The sequence below is a fragment of the Nycticebus coucang genome, chromosome 12 (genome assembly GCF_027406575.1).
Source record: "Nycticebus coucang isolate mNycCou1 chromosome 12, mNycCou1.pri, whole genome shotgun sequence".
Taxonomy (NCBI): Eukaryota; Metazoa; Chordata; class Mammalia; order Primates; family Lorisidae; genus Nycticebus; species Nycticebus coucang.
Genome location: NC_069791.1, coordinates 101293260 through 101307841, shown reverse-complemented (window position 1 = coordinate 101307841; position 14582 = coordinate 101293260). Strand labels below are relative to the sequence as shown.

The window sequence follows — 14582 nt, the reverse complement described above, 5'->3', positions numbered from 1 at the left end:
ATCCTGTACCCAGCGAAACTGAGTTTCATTTATGACGGAGAAATTAAATACTTCAATGACATTCACATGTTGAAGAAACTTGCCATAACTGAACCAGGATATTCTCAGACCTATCCTCCATAAAGACCAGCATAATCCTCCACCACAAAAGTAAAGCCACCCAGAAAATTTTGATCAAATTCCAACTTCCACAGTCGCAAAAGGATTAAAAATGTCCACCGGACTCTCGAAAGGCTTATTAATATTCTCAATTAATGTGAATGGTTTAAATTGTCCTCTAAAGAGGCATAGGTTGGCTGACTGGATACAAAAACTCAAGCCAGATATCTGCTGCATACAAGAATCGCATCTTAACATTAAAAGACAAATACAGACTCAAGGTGAAAGGATGGTCATCTATACTCCAGGCAAATGGAAAGTAGAAAAAAGCAGGTGTTGCAATCCTATTTGCAGACGCAATAGGCTTTAAACCAACCGAAATAAGGAAGGATAAGGATGGACACGTCATATTTGTTAAAGGTAATACTCAATATGATGAGATTTCAATTATTAATATTTATGCACACAACCAGAACGCACCTCAATTTATAAGAGAAACTCTAACAGACATGAGCAACTTGATTTCCTCTAGCTCCATAGTAGTTGGAGATTTTAACAGCCCATTAGCAGTGCTGGATAGATCCTCCAAAAAGAAGCTAAGCAAAGAAATTTTAGATTTAAACTTAACCATTCAATACCTGGACTTAACAGACATCTGCAGAACATTTCATCCCAACAAAACTGAATACACATTCTTCTCATCAGCCATGGAACATAATCCCAAATCGACACATCTTAGGCCACAAATCTAACCTCAGCAAATTAAAAAAAAATAGAAATTATTCCTTGCATCCTCTCAGACCATCATGGAATAGAAGTTCAACTCAATAACAACAGGAACCTGCATACCCATACAAAAACATGGAAGCTAAACAACCTTATGCTGAAGGATAGATGGGTTATAGACGAGATTAAGAAGGAAATCACCAAATTTTTGGAACAAAACAACAATCAAGACACAAATTACCAGAACCTCTGGGATACTGCAAAGGCAGTCCTAAGAGGGAAATTTATAGCACTGCAAGCTTTCCTCAAGAAAACGGAAAGAGAGGAAGTTAATAACTTAATGGACATCTCAAGCAACTGGAGAGAAGAAGCAACCCCAAACCCAGCAGAAGAAAAGAAATAACCAGGGCGGCGCCTGTGGCTCAGTGGGTGGGGCGCCGGCCCCATATACTGAGGGTGGTGGGTTCAGGCCCAGCCTCGGCCAAACTGCAACAAAAAAATAGCCAGGTGTTGTGGTGGACGCCTGTAGTCCCAGCTACTCGGGAGGCTAAGGCAAGAGAATCACCTAAGCCCAGGAGTTGGAGGTTGCTGTGAGCTGTGTGACGCCACAGCACTCTACCGAGGGTGATAAAGTGAGACTCTGCCTCTACAAAAAAAAAAAAAAAAAAAAGAAATAACCAAAATCAGAGCAGAATTAAATGAAATTGAAAATAAAAGAATTATGTAACAGATCAATAAATCCAAAAGTTGGTTTTTTGAAAAGATCAATAAAATAGATAAACCTTTGGCCAACCTAACCAGGAAAAAAGTGTAAATCTCTAATTTCATCAATCAGAAACTGTAACGATGAAATAACAACAGACCCCTCAGAAATTAAAAAAATCCTTAACGAATACTACAAGAAACTCTACTCTCAGAAATATGAAAATCTGAAAGAAATCGACCAATACCTAGAAGTACGCCACCTGCCAAGACTTAGCCAGAATGAAGTGGAAATGTTGAACAGGCCTATATCAAGTTCTGAAATAGCATCAACTATACAAAATCTCCCTAAAAAGAAAAGCCCAGGACCAGATGGCTTTACATCAGAATTCTACCAAACCTTTAAAGAAGAACTAGTACTGGGCGGCGCCTGTGGCTCAACGTGTAGGGCGCCGGTCCCATATGCTGGAGGTGGCGGGTTCAAGCCCAGCCCCGGCCAAAAAAAAAAAAAAAAAGAAGAACTAGTACCTATATTACTAAACCTCTTCCAAAATATAGAAAAAGAAGGGATATTACCCAACACATTTTACGAAGCAAACATCACCTTGATCCCCAAACTAAGGAAAGACCCAACAAGAAAAGAAAATTACAGGCCAATATCACTAATGAATATTGATGCTAAAATACTCAATAAGATCCTAACAAACAGAAGCCAACAACACATCAAAAAAATTATACACCACGACCAAGTGGGATTTATCCCAGGGTCTCAAGGCTGGTTCAATATACGTAAATCTATAAACATAATTCAGCACATAAACAAACTAAAAAATAAGGACCATATGATTCTTTCAATTGATGCAGAAAAAGCTTTTGATAATATCCAGCATCCCTTCATGATCAGAACACTTAAGAAAATTGGTATAGAAAGGACATTTCTTAAACTAATAGAGGCCATTTACAGCAAACCCACAGCCAATATCGCATTGCATGGAGTTAAATTGAAATCATTTCCACTTAGATCAGGAACCAGGCAAGGTTGCCCATTGTCTCCATTGCTCTTTAATATTGTAATGGAAGTTTTAGCCATTGCGATTAGAGAAGAAAAGACGATCAAGGGTATCCACATAGGGTCAGAAGAGATCAAACTTTCACTCTTCAAAGATGATATGATCGTACATCTGGAAAACTCTAGGGAATCTACTACAAAACTTTTAGAAGTGATCAAGGAATACAGCAATGTCTCAGGCAACAAAATCAACACCCATAAATCTGTAGCCTTTATATATACCAACAATAACCAAGCTGAAAAAATAGTCAAGGACTCTATTCCTTTCACAGTAGTGCCAAAGAAGATGAAATATTCGGGAGTATACCTAACAAAGGACGTGAAAGATCTCTACAAAGAGAACTATGCAATTTTAAGAAAAGAAATAGCTGAAGATGTTAACAAATGGAAAAACATACCATGCTCATGGCTGGGAAGAATCAACATTGTTAAAATGTCTATACTACCCAAAGCAGTATAAAATGCAATTCCTATTAAAGCTCCATTGTCATATTTTAAAGATCTTGAAAAAATACTTCATTTTATATGGAATCAGAAAAAACCTCAAGTAGCCAAAACATTACTGAGCAATAAAAACACAGCAGGAGGAATCACCCTACCAGACCTGAGACTGTACTATAAATTGATAGTGATCAAAACAGCATGGTATTGGCACAAAAAACAGAGAAGTAGGATATCTGGAACAGAATACAGAACCAAGAGGTGAATCCAGCTACTTACCGTTATTTGATCTCTTAAAGCCAATTAAAAACATTCAGTAGGCAAAAGATTCCCTACTTAACAAATGGTGCTGCATGAACTGGCTGGCAACCTGTAGAAGATTGAAACTGGACCCGCACCTTTCACCATTAACTAAGATAGACTCTCACTGGATAAAAGATTTAAACTTAAGACACGAAACTATAAAAATACTTGAAGAAAGTGCAGGAAAAACTCTTGAAGGAATCGGCCTGGGTGAATATTTTATGAGGAGGACTCCCCAGGCAATTGAAACAACTTCAAAAATACACTGGACCTGATCAAACTAAAAAGCTTCTGCACAACCAAGAACATACTAAGTAAAGCAAGCAGACATAGGAGAAAATATTTGCAGGTTATACCTCCGATAAAGGTCTAATAACCAGAATCCACAGAGAACTCAAAGGTATTAGCAAGAAAAGAACACGTGATCCCCTCTCAGGGTGGGCAAGGGACTTGAAGAGAAACTTCTCTAAAGAAGACAGATGCACAATCTAGAAACACATGAAAAAAAGCTCATCATCCTTAATCATCAGAGAAATGCAAATCAAAACTACTTTGAGATATCACCTAACCCCAGTGAGAATAGCCCACATAACAAAATCCCAAAACCAGAGATGTTGGCGTGGATGTGGAGAAAAGGGCACACTTCTACACTGCTGGTGGGAATGCCCACTAATACCCTTCCGTATTAGGAAGGAAGTGGGCATCCTTCTTCTGGAAGGATGTTTGGAGAATACTTAAAGACCTAAAAATAGACCTGCCATTTGATCCTACAATTCCTTTACTAGGTTTATACCCAGAAGACCAAAAATCATAACATAACAAAGACATCTGTACCTGAATGTTTATTGCAGCCCAATTCATAATTGCTAATTCATGGAAGTAGCCCAAGTGCCCATCGACCCACAAATGGACTAGCGAATTGTGGTACATGTATACCATGGAATATTATACAGCCTTAAAGAAAGATGGAGACTTTACCTCTTTCATGTTTACATGGATGGAGCTGGAACATAATTCTTCTTAGCAAAGCATATCAAGAATGGAAGAAAAAGTATCCAATGTACTCAGCCCTACTATAAAGCTAAATTATAGCTTTCACATGAAGGCTATAACCCAACTATAGCACAAGATTATGAGAAAAGGGCCAAGGAAGGGGAAGGGAGGGGGGAGGTTAGTGTGGAGCCACACCTACGGTGCATCTTAGAATGGGTACAGGCAAAACTTACTAAGGGTAGAATACAAATGTCTACATACAATAACTAAGAAAATGCCATGAAGGCTACGTTGAATAGTTTGATGAGAATATTTCAGATTGTATATGAAAGCAGCACATTGTACCCCTTGATTGCACTAATGTACACAGCTATGATTTAACAATAAAAAAAAAAAAAAAGATTTACTGAGTTGAGGCTACTTTTACATGTGGCTGTCTATTCCTGTTGATATATGAGCTCTGTATATCCTGAAGCTCTTCAGGATGGTTGAAGCCTGGAATGAAGGTCCACTTTCAGATAACTCAAGTGGGTAGACCTTGGAGTCTTTTTTTTTTTTTTTAACAACGTGATTTGCTGCGAGGTCACAGCCTTCCCACAGCACACACATCAGGCTGTCCTGTGTGGCAATGCAAACTCTCCTTCACAAACACAGCTGAATGACAGTGACTTTACCCACTGTCATATGTATGACATATTAATCATATTACCTCATAGGCTTCTGCCAGCTGAGAGAACTTCTCTTTAGCCTTAGGATCCTCCTTATTCGTGTCAGGGTGATATTTCTTGGCAAGCTAAAGGAAAAAAATCGATAAATTACTCTGGACACAAACCCCAAATGCTAGTCACAATTATGCCTCCATTATGACACTTGTTTCTCTTAAGACTTCGCAACCAACAGCAACCACAAAACAAAATTAAGACTTTAAAATAAATTATTTCATCAAATTTGATGTATGTACACATTTTTCAACTTTTCTTTTTTGAGACTAGAGTCTCATTTGGTCACCCTCATTGGAGTGCGAGGATATCACAGCTCACAGCAACTTCAAATTCTTGGGCTCAAGTGATCCTCTTGCCTCAGCCTCCCAAGCAGCTGGCACTACAGGTACCCGCCACAATGCCCAGCAATTTTTTTTATTTTTTTAAGACACGGGGTCTCACTCTGGCTCAGGCTGGTCTCAAACTTGTGAGCTCAGGCAATTGACCCGCCTGGACCTCCCAAGTGCTAAGATTATAGGCATGAGCCACTGCGCCCAGCCCAGTTTTCAACTTTTCAATCACAACTCTCCACTAAAAATAATGACTAGCCTAGACATGGTGGCTCATGCCTGTGATCTTAGTGCTTTAGGAGACTGAAGCAGGAGAATCACTTGAGCCCAGGGGTTTGAGGCTGTGGTAAACTATGACACTGCACACCAGCCTGGGCAAAAGGGTGAGACTCTAACTTGGGCATCTTTGTGAAAGCAAGGTGCCAAACAGTATATCTGGTATACTAACACTGATGTCAAAGGTGAGAAAATGACTGCATAGGTAAATAGATGTCTCAGCTATATAAATTATTTTTAGAAGGACATACAATAAATTCATAACACTGATCGTTGTGGGAGGGATATGGGTGAATGGGAAAGAGGGAGACTTAATTCTCTATGCTCCTTCGTACTTCTGAATTCCGAACAAAGGGAATGTATTAACTATTCAAAATATAGCTTTAAATATTAAGAAGACAAACTAAGGCTCGGTGCCTGTAGCTCAAGTGGCTAGGGTGCCAGCCACATACACTGGAGCTGGCGGGTTTGAATCCAGCCCAGGCCTGCCAAACAACAATAACAACTACAACTTTAAAATAGCCGGGCATTGTGGCGGATGCCTGTAGTGCCATTTACTTGGGAGGCTGAGACAAGAGAATCGCTTAAGCCCAGGAGTTTGAGGTTGCTGTGAGCTGTGACACCATAGCACTCTACCCAGGGTGACAGCTTGAGACTCTGTCTCTAAAAAAAAAGAAAAAAAAAAATCTCCCTTGGCTGTCTAAAGTTCACATATGCTGAGCAGCTCCAAAATGTCTGGCTACGCCGCCTGTCCTGTAGGTATCTGTGTTTGTCCCTCTTCCTGCCACCTTCCTGATCTCTGCATCACCAGAAATGTGAAGCTAAAAGTGACAGGCAGCCATCTGTCTCTGTCCTTGCCATTAGGTGTCCACTTCTACTGCACTTAGGCTAACAGTGTGGTCAGACCACCCAGATCCATCATTTGCTAACTCCGAGACCTTGGGCACGTTCCTACATCTCTCTAAGCCAGTTTCCTCAATTGTAAGATGGCAATAATAGGGTGGCGCCTGTGGCTCAAGGAGTAGGGTGCCGGTCCCATATGCCGGAGGTGGAGGGTTCAAACCCAGCCCCGGCCAAAAAAAATAAAAAAAAAGATGGCAATAATAGCAGCATCTATTTCAGAGGGTTGTGGTGAGGATAAAGAAATACAGACAAAAACAAAAAGCTCACACAAGGCAAGGCACATACCATCATTCAACATTACCTATTGTAATGATGGTATTGTTGCTATTGTTAATAGCAATCCTAAGGACGTACTCGGGGAATGAGAGGTGAGAGCATCTAAGAGGTTCTAACAGGAATTAAAATTTCAATGATGGGCGGCACCTGTGGCTCAGTGAGTAGGGCACCAGCCCCATATACTGAGGGTGGCGGGTCAAATCCAGCCCCAGCCAAACTGCAACAAAAAATAGCCAGGCATTGTGGCAGCACCTGTAGTCATAGCTACTCGGGAGGCTGAGGCAAGAGAATCGCCTAAGTCCAAGAGCTAGAGGTTGCTGTGAGCTGTGATGCCACAGCACTCTACCTTGGGCGATAAAGTGAGACTCTGTCTCCTAAAAAAAAAAAAAATAGAAAAAAAAATTTCAATGATAAGCCAAAAATTACTGATATCAATATACCCTGAATTGCGGGTTCAAACCTAGCCCCGGCCAAAAAAAACCACACACACAAAAAAAAAAATAGCCGGGCATTGTGGTGGGTGCCTGTAGTCCCAGATACTTGGGAGGCTGAGGCAAGAGAATCACTTGAGGTCAAGAGTTTGAGGTTGCTGTGAGCTGTGTGATGCCACGGCACTCTACCCAGGGCCATAAAGTGAGACTCTGTCTCTACAAAAAAAAAAAAAAAAAATGTATATAGATATGGAATTAGCATACCCATGTGTAATGCACATAATTACTTTTCCCTCAAAAAAAAGAAAAATTTTTTTTTTTTCAGTTTGTTTTTTTTTTTTGGCCGGGGCCAGGACTGGGTTTAAACCTGCCACCTCTGGCATATGGGGCTGGCACCCTACCCCTTTGAGCCACAGGCGCCGCCTTTTCCCTCAAAAATTTGAAGAAAAAAGTGCATATTACACATGGCAAAATATGGAGTTACGAAACCACTCTGGAAAAAAAAAAAAAAAAACTTTAAAATCTCTAGTTTGGAATCTCATTTCTTCTGAGGCATAATTGCTATGGCATGGTGCACTGAATAATACCAGCCAGCCAAGTCCATCTTTACCAGATCAGCAGCATATGGTATATACACCATACTAAGCATGATCATACAAGATCAACAGCATTTCTTCTACAACCTTATCACTAAAATCTGACTTCCATACAGACCTGGTAATAGGCTTTCTTGATTTCTTTTTGGCTGGCATTTCGGGGCACTCCTAAAACCTGGTAATAATCTTCTTTGGCCAAAGGGACGCTCGTGTGGATGAAGGCAGTACAAATAAAAGGGTAACGTTTTGTTCCTAAAAGGAAAAAAAAAAAAGAAATACAATCACTCTGGGAATGTGTTCAACAAAAGGAAACTGTGGCCAGAGTTAGTGGCTCACACCTATAATCCTAGCACTTTGGGAGGCCAAGGCAGGTGGACTGCTTGAACTCAGGAGTTCGAGCCCAGCCTAAGCAAGAGTCTAAGCCCATCTCTACTAAAAATAGAAAATACTAGGCTCAGTGCCTGTAGCTCAAGTGGCTAAGGCACCAGCCACATACACCTGAGCTGGTGGGTTCGAATCTAGCCCGGGCCCGCCAAACAATGACGTCTGCAACCAAATTGTGGTGGGCGCCTATAGTCCAAGCTACTTGGGAGGCGGAGGCAGGAGAATCGCTTGAGCCCAGGAGTTGGAGGTTGCTGTGACCTATGATGCCACAGCTCTCTACCCAGGGTGACAGCTTGAGGCTCTGTCTCAAAAAAAAAAAAAAAAAAAAGAAAGAAAGAAAGAAAGAAAAAACTAGCCAGGGGTAATGGCAGGCACCTGTAGTTCTGGTTACTAGGGAGGCTGAGGCAAAAGAATCCCTTGAGCCCAAAAGTTTGAGGTTGCTTCAAACTATGATGCCAGGGCAACAGAGTAAGAGTCTGTCTCAAAAAAAAGCCTGGCCACCCACCACATACACTGAGGCTAGCAGGTTTGAACCCGGCCCAGCTAAACAACAATGACAACTGCAACAAAAAAAGTGCCATACAATGCAATGCAACTACAGAGTATTGGGTATGGCTGAATCTGCTGCCAGTGGGGTCTCAGTACACCACTAATGGAACATTCCTCCTCCAGACTGGGAGACAACTAAAATGGGATTCAGCTTCCCTTTCACACTGACTAAGCATGCTAGGCATTTTCATATGTTTCTGTCACACTTAGTGCTTAACAGTTCCCCCACATTCTTTTCCCTCTATCATACAACCCTGGGGATGAGTTTATGAAGTGGCTCTCAGACTATAGTCCCTGGACCATTAGCTTGTTGAAAATGCAAGTTTTCAGGCTCAGAGCCCCTAGCACAGTAAGTAGGGAGCTAGCCACATACACCAAGGCTGGCAGGTTCGAGCCTGACCCGAGCCTGCTAAACAACAATGACAACTGCAACCAAAAAATAGCTGGGCGTTGTGGCTGGCACCTGTAGTCCCAGCTACTAGGGAGGCTGAGGCAAGAGAATCACTTGCGTCCAAGAGTTTGAGGTTGCTGTGAGCGATGATGCCACAAGGCTCTATCAAAGGTGAAATAGTGAGACTCTGTCTCAAAAAAAAAAAGGCTTGGGGCCTGTAGTTCAGTGGTTACAGCGCCAGCCATACACCAGAACTGGTGGGTTCAAGCCCAGCCTGAGCCTGCTAAACAACGACAATTGCAACAAAAAAATAGCCGTGCACGGGGCGGCACCTGTGGCTCAAGGAGTAGGGCGCCAGTCCCATATGCCGGAGGTGGCGGGTTCAAACCTAGCCCCGGCCAAAAAAAAACACAGAAAAAAAAAAAAAAATAGCCGGGCATTGTGGTGAGTGCCTGTAGTCCCAGATACTTGGGAGGCTGAGGCAAGAGAATCACTTGAGCTCAAGAGTTTGAGGTTGCTGTGAGCTGTGACGCTATAACACTCTAACAAGGGTGACATAGTGAGAGACTGTCTCAAAAAAAAAAAAAAAAAAAAGAAAATACAAATTTTCAGGTTCCACCACAGACATGTTCTGACAATCAGGAGGCCTTTTCCTGTCAAGTTGGCAACCAAAATCAGTATCTCTAAACACTGCCAAATTTCCCCTGGGGATTAAAATGTCCTATGCTGAGAACCACTGGCAACCCAGTCTTAAGAAGATGGCCAGTTTGGGCAGCGCCTGTGGCTCAGTCGGTAAGGCGCCAGCCCCATATACCGAGGGTGGCAGGTTCAAACCCGGCCCTGGCTGAACTGCAACCAAAAAATAGCTGGGTGTTGTGGTGGGCACCTGTAGTCCCAGCTACTTGGGAGGCTGAGGCAAGAGAATCGCTTAAGCCCAGGAGTTGGAGGTTGCTGTGAGCTGTGTGATGCCATGGCACTCTATTGAGGGCGATAAAGTGAGACTCTGTCTCCACAAAAAAAAAAAAAAAGAAGATGGCCAGTTTGTTGGCTCTCACCTACAATCTAGGAGGCTGAGACGGGAGGATTGCTGGAGCTCTAGAGCTCATGACCAGCCTGAACAAGAGCCAACACTCCATCGCTACTAAAAATAGAAAACTAGCCAGGCATGGTGGCACATGCCTGTAGTCCCAGCTACTTGAAGGCTGAGGCAAAAGGATTGCTGAAGCCCAAAAGTTTGAGGTTGCTGTGAACTATGCCACCACAGCACTCTAGCCTTGGTAACAGAGTGAGATTCTGTCCCAACCCCCCCCCCAAAAAAAAAGAAAAAAGAGAAGGTACAAGAAGGCTGGGTGCAATAGCTCATATCTGTAATTCTAGCACTCTGGGAGGCTAAGGCGGGTGGATGGCTTGAGCTCGGGAGTTCAAGACCAGACTGAGCAGGAGTGAGACCCTATCTCAACTAAAAATAAAAAACTAGCCTGGGGCATAGCGGAGGCTGAGGCAAGTGGATAGCTTGAACCCAGGAGTTTGAGGTTGCTGTGAGCTATGATGACACCATGGCACTCTACCCAGGGCAACAAAGTGAAACTGTCTCAAAAAACAAAAAACTAAAAAAAAAAAGGCAAGAAAGAAAAAGGCTGGACACCTGTAGCTCAGTTGTTAGAGCACCAGCCCCATGCACCAGGGGTGGTGGGCTGGAACCCAGCCTGGACCTGCTTAACAAAAAAAAACAAAGAAGAAAAGAAAAAGAAGAAGAAAAAAAAAAAGTAGAAGGTAAGAGAAGAGCTTCTAGGGTCATCTGAGGTTAAGGTATGGTAATTGGCTAGGCTACAGAGGCGTTTGATTCCACCCACACTTACGCCTGACAGTATTTCCTTTCACTTTCAAAAGTGCTCCATTTGGTTGCTAAATTACGTGATAGCTTCAGTTTGGGGAGGTTCAGGTAAAAGTAAACAGTAAGAATCTTGCTCATTTAGCAACTACAGATACTATGATATAACTCGACTAGAGACTATATGTGACAGGGCAGGTGGCAGTGGTGGTTAGAGATGACAATGCTTATCAAACCTAGACACAAGCACAAGGGCTTTAGAGCTATGCTAAGGGGTCTAGATTTCATCCTAAAAGCAATAAGAAGCCACTGTAAGTGCCAAAACAGGAAACTGGTTCAGTTTCCATACTCATATGGACTGGGAGACAACTCAAAAGTTAATGAGTACAAAATAAAACCAGAGGTGTTGAGCATATCCACAGAAGGAAGATAAGGAACAATCAGAAAGGAAAGCAAGCAGAGATGACCAGAATGATTGAGAGCAGAAATAGGAAGTAAATGGATGCTTTCGGTACACTCAACACTCACAGATTACAAAAAACAGACTAGAAATAGCAGGGGTTAAGAGACCACTATTGTGTTTCTTCACTTAGAATTGAGAAAACACTAAGTCTTGCTTATTAGTAGCTGTACTCAACTCCATCTTTTCTCAGAAGTGTGGGGTTAACCTAGCCTGGTCCAGCCTCTCTGTCACCACTCCTTCTAAACGCCAGAAGGCTGAGGCTGGTAGTTATCTGGCAGCTACGCCTTCAATAGTGTGGGCAGAGAACTTGGACTTGAGTTAGAATGGGACACAGTAATGTGTAAAACTGCATGTGGATAGAGACAAATCACATTTAATTTTTCCCCAAGATATGACCAGTAAATATCCTGCTCTTTTTATAATCAACCAGAATAGGATTAGCCTCCAAGCCATTCTAGGAATGGTCAACCTGGTATCAAAAACTGTTCTCTTGGGCAGCACCTGTGGCTCAAAGGAGTTATGCTGGAGGTGGAAGGTTCAAACCCAGCCCCGGCCAAAAAAAAAAAACTGCAAAAACTGTTTTTCTACTTGGAAAAAAAAAAAAACAGATTTAAAGCGGTTTTGGTTTTGAGATGATCTGGCTCTGTTGCCAGGGCTAGAATGCTGTGGCGTCATCATAGCTCATTGCAACCTCAAAACCCTGAACTCAAACAATCCTCATACCTCAGCCTCCCAAGCAGCTGGGACTACAAGTAGGAGCCTCAACACCCAGCTAATTTTTGTATTTTTTTTTTTTTTTTGTAGAGACAGAGTCTCACTTATGGCCCTCGGTAGAGTGCTGTGGCCTCACACAGCTCACAGCAACCTCCAATTCCTGGGCTTAAGCGATTCTCTTGCCTCAGCCTCCCGAGTAGCTGGGACTACAGGTGCCCGCGACAACGCCCGGCTATTTTTTGGTTGCAGTTTGGCCGGGGCCGGGTTTGAACCCACCACCCTCGGAATATGGGGCCGGCGCCTTACCAAACTGAGCCACAGGCGCTGCCCTGTATTTTTTTTTTTTTTTAACAGAAAATGGGTTTTTGCCTAAATTGCTTAAGCTGCTCTTAAACTTAAGCAATTCAGCAGGTGCAGTGACTCATGCCTGTAATCCCAGTACTTGAGAGGCCAAGGCAGGTGGATTGCCTGAGCTTACAAATTAGAGAACAGCCTGAGCACGTGTGAGATCCTGTCTCTAAAAAATAGCCAGGCAGTGGGTGGCGCCTGTGGCTCAAGGAGTAGGGCGCCGGTCCCATATGCCGGAGGTGGCGGGTTCAAACCCAGCCCCGGCCAAAAACCAAAAAAAAAAAAAAACAAAAAAATAGCCAGGCAGCTCAGCACCTGTAGCTCAAGCAGCTAAGACGCCAGCCACATACTGGCAGGTTTGAATCCAGCCCGGGCCTGCCAAATGACAACTACAACCAAAAAATAGCCAGGCGTTATGGTGGGCACCTATAGTCTCAGCTGCTCGGGAGACTAAGGCAAGAGAATCACTTAAGCCCAGGAATTGGAGGTTGCTGTGAGCTGTGATGCCATAGCACTCTACCCAGGGCGACAGCTTGAAAAATAAAAAAAAGAATTGTCTTTGGGCGGTCCCTGTAGCTCAGTGGATAGGGTGCCGGCCCCATATACCAAGGGTAGCGGGTTCGAACCTGACCCCAGCCAAACTGCAACAATAACAACAAAAATAGCCAGGCATTATGGTGGGCACCTATAGTCCCAGCTACTTGGGAGGCTGAGGCCAGAGAATCGCCTAAGCCCAGGAGTTGGAGGTTGCTGTGAGCTGTGATGTCACAGCACTCTACTGAGGGTGATAAAGTGAGACTCTATCTCTAAAATAAATAAATAATAGCTGGGCATTGTGGCGATTGCCTATAGTTCCAACTACTTGAGAGGGTGAGGCAAGAGAATTGCTTGAGCCCTAGAGTTTGAGGTTGCTGTGAGCTGTGACACCCCAGCACTCTACCGAGGGCAAAAAGTTGAGACTCTGCCTAAAAAAAAAATAAACTCAAGCAATTCTACCTTGGCATCCCAAAGTGCTAAGATTACAGGTATGAGTACCATGTCCAGCCTAAACTGTTATTTTTATGTCATCTAAATGTACTGCTACATTTGAGATGAGATCACAGACCAGTGTTTGAGAGCTCAGCTGATTATTTTAGGTGAGGTAACAGAGTACACCTTCAAGGATGCTGTCTTTCACATGTGTTACATCACATGATACAAAACATGCCCATGGCAGGCTATGGGCTCACTTGGAGAAAAGGATAGTTGACAGCAGTTCCTTAGTAAAGGCCCCATGCAAGCCTCAATATTCAGTGCCTGGGCGGTGCCTATGGGTCAGTGAGTAGGGCGCCAGCCCCATATACCAAGGGTGACAGGTTTGAACCCGGCCCCAGCCAAATTGCAACAAAAAAATAGCTGGGCATTGTGGCAGGCGCCAGTAATCCCAGCTACTCAGGAGACTGAGGCAAGAGAATTGTCTAAGCCTAAGAGCTGGAGGTTGCTGTGGGCTCTGACACCACAGCACTCTACTGAGGGCGCCAAAGTGAGACTCTGTCTCTACAAAAAAAAAAATAATAATTCAGTGCCTGCTTGGCTCTCACTCTCACATATGCAGACACAATAATAAAAGATGTTTCCCGGGCGGCGCCTGTGGCTCAGTCGGTAGGGCGCCGGCCCCATATACCGAGGGTGGCGGGTTCAAACCCAGCCCCAGTCAAACTGCAACCAAAAAATAGCCGGGCGCTGGGCGGCACCTGTGGCTCAGTCCGTAAGGCGCCGGCCCCATATACCGAGGGTGGCGGGTTCAAACCCGGCCTCCGGCCAAAACTGCAACCAAAAAATAGCCGGGCGTTGTGGCGGGCGCCTGTAGTCCCAGCTACTCGGGAGGCTGAGGCAAGAGAATCGCTTAAGCCCAGGAGTTGGAGGTTGCTGTGAGCTGTGTGAGGCCATGGCACTCTACCGAGGGCCATAAAGTGAGACTCTGTCTCTACAAAAAAAAAAAAAAAAGAAAATAGCCGGGCGTTGTGGCGGGCACCTGTAGTCCCAGCTGCTCGGGA

At 43.6% G+C, this 14582-nt stretch overlaps 1 protein-coding gene across 2 annotated transcripts in view; it reads right to left on the bottom strand.

The window, feature by feature from the left end:
- Positions 1–14582, bottom strand: part of DNAJA3 (DnaJ heat shock protein family (Hsp40) member A3) — a 45074-nt gene that overhangs the window by 27211 nt on the left and 3281 nt on the right. For both annotated transcript variants that reach the window (XM_053556119.1, XM_053556121.1), the window contains exons 2-3: positions 7985–8118; positions 5043–5126 (exon numbers count right to left, since the gene is read on the bottom strand). In XM_053556119.1, the coding sequence (XP_053412094.1) occupies positions 5043–5126; positions 7985–8118 (218 nt within the window). The remainder of the gene's footprint in view (positions 1–5042; positions 5127–7984; positions 8119–14582) is intronic.